The sequence below is a fragment of the Camelus ferus genome, chromosome 16 (assembly GCF_009834535.1).
Source record: "Camelus ferus isolate YT-003-E chromosome 16, BCGSAC_Cfer_1.0, whole genome shotgun sequence".
NCBI classification, from domain to species: Eukaryota; Metazoa; Chordata; class Mammalia; order Artiodactyla; family Camelidae; genus Camelus; species Camelus ferus.
This window is the reverse complement of record NC_045711.1, coordinates 12,173,837-12,187,145: the sequence shown is the minus strand read 5'-3', so window position 1 is coordinate 12,187,145 and position 13,309 is coordinate 12,173,837. Positions and strand designations below refer to the sequence as shown.

The 13,309-nt window shown below is 48.8% G+C and overlaps 1 protein-coding gene across 1 annotated transcript in view; it reads right to left on the bottom strand.

Moving 5' to 3' along the window:
• DNAH2 (dynein axonemal heavy chain 2) overlaps window positions 1–13,309 on the bottom strand; it is an 81,507-nt gene that overhangs the window by 7,902 nt on the left and 60,296 nt on the right. Inside the window, exons 63-74 of the mRNA XM_032498694.1 lie at window positions 13,086–13,202; window positions 5,902–6,066; window positions 5,243–5,368; window positions 4,959–5,107; window positions 4,819–4,885; window positions 4,536–4,686; window positions 4,137–4,285; window positions 3,833–3,966; window positions 3,544–3,688; window positions 3,225–3,424; window positions 1,697–1,823; window positions 30–216 (exon numbers count right to left, since the gene is read on the bottom strand). Of these exons, the coding sequence (XP_032354585.1) occupies window positions 30–216; window positions 1,697–1,823; window positions 3,225–3,424; window positions 3,544–3,688; window positions 3,833–3,966; window positions 4,137–4,285; window positions 4,536–4,686; window positions 4,819–4,885; window positions 4,959–5,107; window positions 5,243–5,368; window positions 5,902–6,066; window positions 13,086–13,202 (1,717 nt within the window). The remainder of the gene's footprint in view (window positions 1–29; window positions 217–1,696; window positions 1,824–3,224; window positions 3,425–3,543; window positions 3,689–3,832; window positions 3,967–4,136; window positions 4,286–4,535; window positions 4,687–4,818; window positions 4,886–4,958; window positions 5,108–5,242; window positions 5,369–5,901; window positions 6,067–13,085; window positions 13,203–13,309) is intronic.

Sequence of the window (13,309 nt, the reverse complement as noted above, 5' to 3'; positions counted from 1 at the left end):
CAGGAGAGAGAGGCTCAGCGCCTAGGCACCTGGCAGCATAGCCTTCTCGGGGGTGGCACTGGTGTACCACAGGTGCCAGTCACGAGGATACTGTTCAAAGGAGTTCATGAGCCCGTGGAAGTTGGTCAGTTTGTCCAGCTCTGTGATGTTATCCCAGTAGGCATCTGCGAGCCAGCTGGTACAGGGGTTATCCATTTGGCCCTCACGATCCAGGACCTTGGAGGGAATGAGAGGGGAAAAGGATTGACCAGGAACATCCCAAAATAATTATTTTTTATTTTATTATATATATAATTATTATTTTAATATATATATTTAAGGTGGAAAAGCCAAGGTGAGTATTGCATGAAACGAAGTGAAGAAGTGAAGACAGGAATCTGAGATGGACTGGAATCTATCTTTACTGGGGAATAAATTGGGGGGGCTGGGTGCCTAGGTCTCTCAGATGCTGTGCCGAGACCACAGAGCCCAAAGTCAGGAAGCGGGCGCCCTCTGGTGGTTTCCTGGCAGTAATGTCTCCTACCCAAATGATTTCGATTGTAATAACCTCACTCACCCTTGAGAGAAGCACAAACTGTTCACTCACTTATTTACTCTCGTTAACAAATATTTATTGTTCACCAACTATGTGTTCTAAGCACCTGGGACACACTACTGAACAAAACAGACAAATGTCTTTGTCCTTGAGAAGCTTATATTCCAACATGGGACAGCAGATAATGAACCAAAAACATAATAAGTAAATTGTCTAGTACGTTAAAGATGATAGTGCCACAGGAAAAAAGACTAAGTTGAGGAACATAAGGGAGGTTGGAAGTTTGGAGTATTAAATGAGAAAGTCAAGGAGGTCTCAGTGAGGTGAGACTTGAATCAAGACTTGAAGGAGGGGAGAGAGGGCTCAGTCTACACCTGGGGAAACAATTTTCTGGCAGAAGGAACAGCCAGTGCAAAGGCCCTGAGGTGGAACATGCCTGTGACAGGAGGAGGCCTATGCAGCTGGAGTAGATGGAGTGAGGAGTTTGGCAGTGGGGGAGTAACATCAATGATGGGGCATCCACTTTAAAAGCATCTCTCTGGTCGCTGTGTTGAGAAATTAGGGGCAGTGGAGGCTCTTACTAAAATCCAGATGAGAGGTGAGGTGAAGGTGGCAAAAGGAATGAAACTGTTATCCAAGGAGGGGTGGTGACTGGCCCAGGGAACTGTGGTATAGTTGGCAGCTTTAAGGACCCATTTGAGGTGAATGGTCGTGGATTGAAAGCGATTCTAGTCAGTGTGGGTGTGTTTTTCTCCAGCCACGTTCAGCTGCACAGACCACAAAGGGACAGAGGGAAAGGACAGCTAGCTCTAACCAGAGAGCAAACGCCACACCGAGCAGGGTGGGAGCAAAGGGGCCAAGGGTGTGTGCAAGGGAGAGAGTGTAATGGTGACCACGGAATTCGGGCTGCGGAAGGAGTGGCCTGAGAGGTGGTGAAAGACGATGTCCATCAGTCGTCAAGCCCAGGCAAGGGGGGCTGGAGGCAAGTTACTCCCCTCAAGCAGCCTAGGGGGCTTGTCGTGCACCTGCTCCTGCCAGTTTTCCTCTACTCACTGGCTGGAGCCTTGGGCCTTACCCTCTGGGTCTGGAGTCCCTGTCATACTTGCCCCCGCCCCCAACCCTGTCCACCCCACACTCGGATGTGCCCTCTGCCCTACTCACCACACCCCCACGTAGGAAGAAGTTGTATTCATCCATGTTGAGTTTGCCAGAAGTCTCCAGAATTTTGGCACACATCTGAAAACTGAATAGCAGCTTGTGGCGCTCAAAAAGGGTGCGGCAGGTGTACCTGGGAGGGGACAGGGAGTGGGGTGGTGGGAGGCAGGATACTCAGCATGTATGCTTACGGAGTGAAGATCATACAATCACACAGCCTTACACAGAAGGAGGACCTTAATCAGCTTCTGATCCAAACCTCCTATAAACAGCCTAGCATTCAGTGAACCAGAGAGAGGACATGATTTTCCCAGAGTTTCCTCATCATTGGTTGGACCTGCACTACGTGCCAGGTATTCAGCCAGGTCCTGAAGACACAAAGATGAATGAACACAGTTTCTGTCCTGGAGGAAATCAGGCAGAGTGAGGACAGGTAAGAGGCAGTGATTATGATATGATGTGCTGAGTCCTATACAAGGGTGGAGAGGAACTGCCCCGAGGTGCACAGAGTTACCGAGTGATGTGGAAGAGGAGGAGAGGGGAGGACACAGGGAGAGCTCAGAGTAGGAGCAAAGCAGGGGGTTGGGGGAAGAAAAGCACGGTGTGCCGGCCAGTCCGGATGCTCAGGCATCCAGCGTAAGCAGGGGAAAAGTGAGGCTGGGAGGCAGGTAGCGGACAAGACTCAGTGGACTTGGTGGCCACAGGACACAACCACCAAAGAGTGTAAGCTGGGGGTGGCAAGGTCAGATCTGTGTGTTTGAAAGGCTCACACGGGCAGCTGCAGTGGGGCAGATAGGAGAGGGACAAAGATGGAGGCAGAACAACCTGTTCGGGGCCTGTTGGGCAATTCAGAAAGGAAGATCGTGGAGGCCTGAACTGAAGTGCAGACATGGCAATGGGGAGGCCCAGGCAGGGGACCAGTTTGCAGAAGGATTCGTAAGCAAAACCTAGTGACTGATCTGAGGGGTGAGGGACTGGGAAGCGTCCAGATTATCCACCAGCTTCTGGCCCGGATGCCTGGGAAGCAGGTGTTGGTGCCACTCGGGGTGCGGACCCCAAAGGAAGAGGGAAGCTAAGGAGCTTGATCTGAAACAAGCTGAACGTGAGGGGTCTGTGGGATGTCCAGGAAGAGAGCACACTTGCTACTCAAAGCGTGAACCACAAACCAGGAGCAGCAGCTTCACCTGGGCGCTTCTGAGAAAAGCAGGACCTCGGGCCCCATCCCAGACCTACTGAATCCTTATTTGCATTTAACAAGAGTCCCAGTCTGTGGGTGCTTTACCATTTGAGAAGCGCTGGTGTAACAGACACAAGGCTAACGCTCAAAGGAGACCTACAGGTAAGACACTCTGAACCCCGGACTCTTCAGCCCAAGTGTGATGGTTAGACCCTGACGGTGGACGCTCCCCAGGGGAGGTATATGGAGAGGAGAAGAGCAGGGGACCAGGTATGGTGGCATGGGACAGCACAGCGCATAAGTAGAAAGAAGGGTCAGCGTCAGAGCCACCGGGCCTCCCGCCGAGGGCGCCCAGACCTGTAGACAGCGTAGGTATGGTACTCATTCAGGTAATCGATGCGATCCTCCAGCTTGTTGCTGCGATGGCTCTTGTCGATGCTGAGGATAAAGAGGCTGATGTAGGCATCCAGCGAGAACTGGTACATGGGATCGATGCGGCCCATGTCGTTGAGAACGAAGAACAGCACCGAGGCCCGCTGGGCGCACGGGCGGTAAGCCTGCGGAGGGGGCGGAGTCCGGGCCGGAGGGCGGGGTCAGGGCCACGGAGGGGCGGGGTCACGATCGGGGGCGGGGCTCCGGGAGAGAGGGGGCTGGCCCGGAGGACAATGGAGTTCACCTCGCGGGCCATGTCAATATTGATCTCCGTGGTTTCACTGGTCTCCAGCTGCTCTGTCACCTCAGTGGCGGTTATCTTGGAGGTCCGCAGAGTGTTCACCAGCTGCACGTCGTCTAGCAGGGAGCCTGTGGCCTCGTTCAGCAGCCTGGAGGGAAGCCAAGAGGCACGTGGATCTAGGGGCTAGGGGCACTGGGCTGGGGGTGGGGGTAACTCCTCATCAGCCCCCTCGAATGCCAGTCTTGCCTGCAAGCAGCCTTGCAGGGTGGGGCGGGGGCAGGGAGGGTCTTACCGAAGGATCTCATCCTCCAGCTCCTTGAGCTTCCTCTTGCCAGCAGCGATATTGATGACCAGTGAGTCCTTCTGCTCCTCCAACTCAGGCCTCTCCTTCCGGACCACAATGCCCAGCAGTTGGGCCTCCAGGCCCTGAGATTATGACTCGTGGTGAGAATCTCACTCCAGTGACCTTTACCCTTTTCATCCCATTACACCTCCCAAGCCGGAATCACCTGCTGCCAGACACAATCAGAGCCTTTTTCTCAGAACAGCCCTTCCCACTTCACCCTAGTTCAGTCCAGGCGCCAGCCCCAAGCCACCTGTTCTTTGACAGCAAAGTTGACAATGGTGGTCTTGGCTGAGGTTTCCGGGCTGTAGTGGGGGTTGGAGAGCTTGGTGGTGATGTAGAAACGGAAATTGGTATTGTATTCCACCTCCTTATCTCCAATGCGCATCAGCAGCCGACCACCTGCACCCACAGAAGGGTCAAGGACAAGGACCTCATGTGACCAGGTGTGGGCTGACCTGTTGTTCCCTAACCAGAATCCAGTGGCAATAGCTCACCCTGCCCTAATGGCCCCAGTCCAGGGCTGTCTGAATGCAGGGACAGTTAAGTAGAGGACACAACCAAACAAGTGGCTTTCCTCCCAAGTGTCCTAACTTAGCTGGTCTCTAGGATTTGTCCCACAGCCCAGCCCCACAATATCCTGGGCCCTGACCAATTCGAGCTACAGATTTGTTGAGCACAGGGTTGAGTGTGGGGTCCAGATATTCCTGCACGTTCTGGAGCAGCACAGGGTATCCAAACTGGATGGCCTTTTCTAGGACTTGAAGGTAATCGCTCATCTGCAGGTCGATGATCTGTAGGCCCTAGAGAGCAAGGGGGAAAGATGGAGGAAGTGCTGAGGGCTACAAGGGGGAAAGCAGCCTAGGTAGGACCTGAGGAAGAGCCAGGCTTGGGGAGAGAATCTAAGGGGCCAAATCAGCCCCCAAGTCTTATACCTGGCTTCCTTCCATGTTCTTGATCCATTTTAGGGCCTGGGCCTGAGGATCAATCATCAGTGCCCACCTGAAGGAGGAAGCGTGAGTGAGAAGGCAGGCTCTGCCCTTACGTGGCCTTGTGCTCCCAGCAGCATCCTTACCTGTTGCCACGGGTGACGATGATTCCATTCTCAGTGGAGAAAGCATCTGAGGGCAACCCTTGGATGTTCCAGTCTCGAACTTTGGTAGGATTAGACAGGAAGTTATCAAAGGTGAAGCGGGGTGAGCAAGGAACCTGCAGCTCCCGGATCTGGGTGGGAAGAGCCCCAAACTTCATCCTGGAGATCTGAGCCCAGCACCCCTGCCCCTTCCCAACATCTCTGCTACTCCCAGGCCCTGGTCTCAGAGCCCATAAGCTCAGTCATCATGCCTGAGCCCCCCTCACCTTCCTGATCCAGATCTGGTTGACGATCTCATCCCGGTAGTTGGTCAGGAAGGGTCCCATATAGGACAGGAAGGCAGCTGCCAGGAGACAGTCGCCTACTAGGTAGCCCAGATCCTCCTCCAGGCCCTGGGGGACAGCAGGGGAGGTGTAAGGCTGCCTGTGCCCCTAGCCCCAGAAACCCTTGGATTACTCTGAAGGCATTCTCCCCTGGACACTACCAGTTCGGAGAGTCTTTCCCTTCCTAGACACTTGCGCCCTGAGAACCCTAACCTATTCTCATGACTTTTGAGTTCTCTTTTGTAACAGCAGTGTTAACATTCTGATGATAAGGCCTAACCCTCTTGTGAAGCCAGGGTAGAGACAAGATGCCCCATGTCAGCTTCTGTCTGGTCAGAGGCTTGTATGCAAGGGTCCTCGTGTGTGCTTGGTTTCCAGCCTTACCTAAACATGGAGGCAGATCCCTAACACAACAGAAAGTCTCTCCTTCTGCTGTTCTCACCAAATGCGAGCAGAGGAGGGGAAGAACTCCCATGTCCCATTCTTGGATGTCCCTACCCACAAGTGTCCCCATGTCCCCCGACTGCCCCTCAACCTAAACAGGATAGGAGCTCTGGGCACTGGTGGGCAGAGAGGAAGCCAGGTGGTACAATGGATCTCACCTTCACCGTCTCCTCCCATCGGGCCTTCTCGCCGGCCAACCCCGACACCAGCATCCCAGCTCGTTCCAGCTTCACTTCCATCTCCTCCGACTTCTTGCGAAGCTCCTCCTTCTGTGCCAGCTTCTCATCGTACTGTTTCTTCAGCATCTCCAGTTTCTCGGCCACCTGGGAGGGAGCAGAGTACAGGGATCAAACATGGGGCTTGAGGCCAGATTGTTCTAGCTTCATATCGCCAGCCCGCCTTGCTGTGGCTGTATGGTCTTGGGTAAATCATCTCTTTGAGCCTCAGTTTCTTCATGTGCAAAGTAAGAACAGTAACACCTACATTACAGGGTTGTTGTGAGGAGGAAACAAGATCAAATATGTTTCATGAGGTGAGTTTTCTTTCCCTTCCCTCCATCACTCTTTCCTTGAGCCTGGAAGCTACTTGGTAGTGGAACTCAAGACTGAGTAGGAGACACACCTCTTGTAGCATGATAATAAAGCAGGCAGGAGAGGACCAGATAGCACACAACTAACCACGGCTCCATGCCAGAGGCCGTACCTAAGGTGGGGCCTTGAAAGAGGGAGAAAAAGCTAGAATGAACCCAGGAGAGGTTGCAGAGAGGAAGAGGGAATCCATTCAAGAAAAAGGCCCAGGTTCAAGGTCCCACACCAGAGACAGGACCTGGGAAGAGCTCTGCCCACTAGAGAAGCCTCCCTTTTCTCAACCCATTGCCACCCGTAGTCTCTGTAGAGGCTGGAATATAACTCAAATCTGAAGTCAAGAACTGACCATGTGGTGATCACTCGTAACATTTAGAGACAGCGAATGACTATGTTGTGTGCTTGCGATTAACATAGTGTTGTATGTCAGTTATATGTCAAATGAACAAAGAAACTCATAAAAAAGAAATCAGGGGGAGGCTGAGTGGTAGAGCCGGTGCTTAGCATGCATGAGGTCCTGGGTTCAATCCCCAGTCCCTCCATTAAAGAAATAAATAAGTAAATAAATGAAACAAAACAACTCCCCCCTCAAAAAAAAAAAAAAAGAAATCAGATTTGTGATTACCAAAGGCAGGGGGATGGGGAGGGGGAACTGGCTGAAGGTGATCAGAAGGGACAAACTTCCAGTTGTAAGCTAAGTAAGTACTAGGGATGCAATGAACCACAGGACAAATACAATTACATTGCTATATGTTATACATGAAAGGTGTTAAGAGAGTAAATCTTAAGAGTTCTCATCACAAGGAAAATCTTCTTTGGTCTCTATATTAAATGATGGATGTTCACTAAATTTATGGTCATTGTTTCATGATGTATGGAAGTCAAATCAGTATGCTGTACATCTTAGACTTACGCAGCGCTATGTGTTAATCATAGCTCAATAAAACTGGAAGGAAAGAAAAAGAGCCTTTTCTGGGACGCCGTGTGTGCGCCTGACTGGCGGACAGTAATTGTGCCTTTTCATGAAGAGGAGCGGGGGCTGACGCCGCATGAAGTGCCTGCCACGTAACAGTGCACGTGATAAACATTAGTTCTCTTTCCTGCTGGTGTCTCCACTGGGAGAGGTAGCCCGATCAGATCCTTGCCCTGCTTTGCCCAGTGAGCCTCATCTGGGCTCTGTAAGGATAAATGCAGGCTGCAGCACAACATCCAGCATGCAGTAAGTGAGCAATACCTGCGCCCAGTGATGGAGGTTGACCTCCAAGAACTTGGAAATGGGATAGGTAGCTCTCCAAGGGATATATAATTTTTAATTTTTATCTTTTTTATTTTTAGAGAGGTAATTAGATTTATTTTTAGTTTTTAAATTGTTTTCCGGGGGGAGGTAATTAGGTTTACTTTTTTATTTTTTAAGAGGAGGTACTAGAAGATTGAACCCAGGCCCTCATGCACCCTAAGCATGCGCTCTACCACCTGAGCTATACTTTCCCCTCCTTGTTTATTTACTTTTAGCGGAGGGACTGGGGATTGAACCCAGGACCTCATACATGCTAAGCAGGCACTCTACCACTGAGCTTTATTCTCCTCTCCTTCCAAGGAATATTTTTTAAAGCAAAGTGGAGATTCAAAATGTCACCTTTGAATGACAGGGCGGCCGACAGGGCGGCTTACAGGTCAAGCCTCGATAGTCATCTGTTAGAAGGCATTAACATCTAAAGAAAGAAGGGGTCACTCAGTGATCAGCTGGGCCACTTGGAGGAAACACTGGCTGGGGGCCTGCCCTGGTGGAGGCCATGCATCCAGCAATCTTTACCGCGTCGCACCTGTCATCAGGTTCACGTGACCACCTCCCAGCACTGAGGCCTCGCTCATCAGCAACACTCTGATTATAATTTGGCTTCCCAAGGAGACTGTTCTCTGGGGAAGCTGCCAGCCCACGAATAGTTCTGTATTTCCTTATTTATTTTGCATGTAGTGTTTTCTTCACTGTTTTTATTTTTTATGCAAGAAATAGATGCATAAAGTTAAAAACCTAAATAATTTAAAGAGGTTATAGTGAAAAGCAATAATCCTCTAGCCCACCTTTTCTCCTCAGTCCCATTCGTCAGTAGCAAATTTTTTTTAATCATTTCTATTTTTATTTCTTCCAGTAATTACCTCTGTATCTCTGAATATTATGCTTATGCCACTATTTAAAATATATATATTTGCATTTTTTTGTAGTTTTCATCTTTTTAATTAAAAATTATTATGAAAAATTTCAAACCTAGGAAAAAGAATAATTAACCATAAAAGAATAATATACCTATGTACCCATCATCAAGATTTAACAATTGTTAACATTTTCTATATTTATTCCATCTATTTGTTTTTTTGCCAAAGCATCTTGAAGTAAATTACAAACTCATGAAATTTCAACCCTAAGTACCTCATAAGGCATCTCTTTTAAAAAGGACATAATCACAACACCATTATCACACATAACATCAGCTTTATCTTTTTTAAAAAATAATTTTTTCCCATTTATGTCTCTTTTGAATAGTGAATACACCTCACACAAAATCAACATTCTTAAGAAACAAAAGCGTATCCAGTGAAGGGGTGGTCTTCCTCCCACTCCTGACCCCAGCCCCCAGCCCCCAGACCCCCAAGAGGGAATCACTATCACCAGTTTCTAGTATCGCTTTCCAGATAGAACTCACACTCAGAGCCCATTCACAGTAAAGAAAATATCAGCACCGTGAGGGCGGCGGCGTGTTCACCCCCGAATCCTTCAACCTAAAATAGTGCTCAATCATTTCTTGAATGGAGGATTTTTTTTTTCAAAAAGAGAAATGGGAACATTCAATAACAAGGGTTTTTGTACTTTACTATTTTTTACTTGTCTCCAAATCAGTTCTTGTCAAGCTGCCTCATTCTTTTTACCAGCTGTGAATAATTCTGTGTGTGATGGAACCATAATTTATATAACAAGCCTCCTACTGATGGACATTTGTGTCTTCCCAACATTTTCTATTATTAACGATGCTGTAATGAGTATCCTTGTACTTGCATAAGCACATCTTGACGCTGCTGTTTCTTTTCTATTTTAATTTTGTTTACTTGGTGAATAAGTAACTTAAAAATTCAAAAGGCGTAAGAGCATGAGAAATCTTCCTCCCAACCCTGCTCCCCCAGCCACCCAGCTTCCTTCTCTAGGCAGCCAGCGTGACCTGTTTCTTGAAATTCCTTCCAGCGCATCCTCTACAGATACTACAAGTATATTCCATGCTGCTATTTCCAGGTTATCAACTTGAGACTATTTCTAGTGACTCTGTGCTGTGACAGATGAAGATCTGCTTCCCTAATACTTCCACACTGCAATCCCTTTCTCTCTACTCCTAATAGTTTTCTCTCTTCTCCTGGGTACCTTTATAACTTTAAATAAGACTTTAAAACTGCATTTTATTTTATCTACTGCAAAAGCATTGCCCTACCTTTCCCTCAACCCCAGTCTGTATCCACTCCCCAACTTTTTACACTGTACTTTTATTTTTATGTTGTCGAGGCTGACAACATTCCCATTCAGAGACCACACTTGGTCTTCTGTGCTCTGTTTCTAGATTGATTATTAAGGTCAAATGCCAATAAACAGCATCGATATTATGACCTGGATTGGTGCCCAGTGTGAACTAGGTGGCTGACTGAGCTGCTTGTGGCTGAGACACATTCTGAAAGTTCACTGTGTGTGCTGAACCGGTTGTTAAATACTTTTTCTATTACCCCTGATGACGTGTTTTCGCTTTCAGAAACTTTTACGGGTTGGATTGAGTCTCTGATTTCTCTCCCGTGTTTTCTGTTTCTGGTTTTGCTTTTTGTATGATATTCCTTGACGCTGTCCTCCCATCCTTCTACCAAATGTCATACTTTGATCATTTTTAAATTTCCCAGAATTCTTTGTCTCTGCTTGGACTTTCTCTCTGATCATCCTATTTTTGTTTTGTGGATGTCATTTCTTCCTTAATCACTCTCTGAGGATACCAATTAGATTAGGTCTGCTTTTTAAGTTTGTCTCTGTAACTTGACTTATCTCTGGGTTTATTTTTCCCTCTAGGGGGTCATGTGTTGTTACAAATTTTTGTCCCCGTCAGTCTCTTGTGTGTGGGAAGACTTCCTCCAGGACCTTTCCTCAGCCCTTCTCCAGGAGAGGTGGTGACTGATCTGACTGGTAAAATTGGGAAGACTAAACTGGGAATTTCCAACTGAGCTCGGGCCCTTTTCTATTAGGAGTGGGCACGAGTTCCTCTCTGGCCCCTTGGCAATGCCTGAGACCAGGTAAGTCTGTTTGAAGATGGGGTCACTACTAAGGAAGCTGCTTGCTCCCAGACTTCGGCCACATCCTCCAACCTAGCCTTTAAAGGTGATTTTTGGCCAAATACCTTTTGTTTTATTTCTCAATTTGTTTGGAACTCGGGCATAAAATATCAGTAGATCTCAGATCCCTTCAACAGTACACATATTTGCAGACCAGAAAACCCACCAAGAAGCTTTCGGCGGGGCTAGGGGTTTCCTGGGCAGACTGCGGGGCGTGGACAGGTGTTTTGAGTTAGGTGATCTGTAGAGGCTCGTATTAGGTCCGGTGGGTTTTTACACTTATGTGATTGACTTTTAACTTCTGCAGCCTTAGTGAAAGTCTTTAAGCCGACCCTGCATTATTTTGACCTTGATAGGCGGCTGCAGCTTTGACCACTGGTGGGTAGCTATTTCTATAGAGGCGGGATGTTTGAAGCAGAAACTTCTAGGAAACGGCTTGGGCAGAGGAAAGATGTTGTCTGCAGGAGTGGCTTTATTTAAGAGTACTATAGTGGATGCAAATTCTGTTCTGACTCATTTCAGAGCCTTCCGGGGCAATTTCTAAGCCGGTGGTTCCTGGCTCTTGCTGTGCGTCAGAACTGGGCCTGGGGAAAATACATTTTCAGGGCCCCAAGCAAGTGGGTAATGGTTAAAACTATTTACTCAAGATTTGGATTGACACGCGATCCAGCTGGTCTCTGGCCTCTTCCCAGACCACTGGTGTTCTGTGCAGGCTTTCCTCTCTCTGTGCGGCTCTGACAGGGAAGGCTTCAGACTGCTGGCTTCCAGGTTCCATGAGAGGTTCTTGCTCTTTCGGCCTGGGGTGGAGCCCAGCATCAGCACAGAGCTCTCTGCAAGCAGCTGGGTAAGGTTGCCTGGTTCTGAGGTTCTGGTAAAAGGTGCATTTGGATCTTACACTTCACAGCCTTTTCAGTAACAAAGGAGACGTTTTGGTTCCCTGTCTACTTACTCTTATCAACTAGGGGTCTTCAGGGTGGGGTGTGGACTCCCCACCAGACACCTAACCTTAGGTCCTCTACAAATGTCCGTCCAGTGAATGACATTGTTGGCAGCTGACTCACAGCTCCCTTTTTTCCCTCACATTTCACACATGAAGGGAACAACCTCTAATTATTTGGCCCAGGATATGAGTCACCCAGGGGTGAGAAACCTTTCCAGATGGATTGCCACACCTATGATTATTCACTCTTGAAAAAGAGAGAGTGAAAGAGTGAAGGTTTCCAGAAAGGCTGGGAGGTAACAATGACCTGGGGCCAGGAGGCGCGGGTTCCAGCCCCAGCCCTGTCCGTAACCAGCCAGCCACTCATTCTCACTAAACCCTGGGCTCCTCATCCCGTCTGAGGAGGCTGGACCTGAATGTTCTCTGTAGTTGGTTCAGTTAAAACATTTTGAAATGGTATGGCCAACTTTGATGACATAAACATTTAAGCTTTCTATCCAGTTAAAGATATTATCAACCAAGTTAGAGGACAAGTGAAGATAGAAACACTGGAAACAATGAGTATGTCCATCAGCAAGGGGAGGGGAAATGGTTAAATAAACGATGGTCTAGCCGTCCACTGGCATAACATGCGGTGGGGAAAAGAAGGCAGGGCCTCTTCACACACGGATGGAGAACAATCTTCAATATATGTCAGTAAGATAGGAAGGTGTATGTTATGTTTAAAAAGGGGGGAAATGTGCTTATATCAGCACAGAACACAGCTGGATGGATAAACAATAACTTGTAATATTGGTTGCTTTCAAGGGAAGGGAGCTGGTGGCCAGAGAGCAGAGGTGGGAGGGAGACTTCTTACTGGATATGTTTTTGTACCTTTTGAATTTCAAACCACGTGGATGTATTTGTATGACCTATCGAATCAATGATAGAATATTAAATGATAGACTGGAAGAATTTTGAACTCTTTTGATAAAGCACTTAATGTCCTGCCTGGCTTGAGAGTTACCTGTGTGCACATCTTGCAGGAAATCACCTTCTGGATTGTCTGGCCCGCTCACAGTGAGCAACACTCTACCTCCAGACGACCCCATCCCCTCCCCCAAGCACTGGCTCCAACACCCCCACATTCCTCCTGGTCCAAGCAGCAAAGACCCATTTGGCACACAGATTTCATCAGTTACTACCTCAAGGTCCATCCCCAAAGGGCCTCAGCAAAGGACGACAATATGGCCAGCTCCCAGGTCAGTCTCGGAAAGGGCCCCCGGGGGGACAGCGCCCTGTGTCTTTGTAACCCTCTGCCATCGGCCTAGCTTTCTGAGCCCGAGGTGACGCAGAGCGGGAGGCAGATAAGACTGTAAGGAAGAGGGGAGTAGAACTGGACGGGGAGAAATGAGTAGTAATGAAGCGTCCGGAAATCAGAAACTGGGGAGAGGGACCACCTCGGAAACTCAGGTGTAGCGCTCACCTCACGCAGCTTCTCCTGGGCCTCGGCCAGGGCTGCCTGCTTCTCCTGCAGCTGGGCCAACGCAGCGTTCATGCGGATGCGCTTGGGCTCCACCACCCGGTACAGCCGCCCGTACAGCTATGGGGAGACAGCCAGGTACTCACCTGCCACCCACCCACCCCAGCTTTCTCCTGGTGCACCTGTCCTCTTCCCAGGCTGGCCGCACTGCTCCCCTCCGCCTCGCC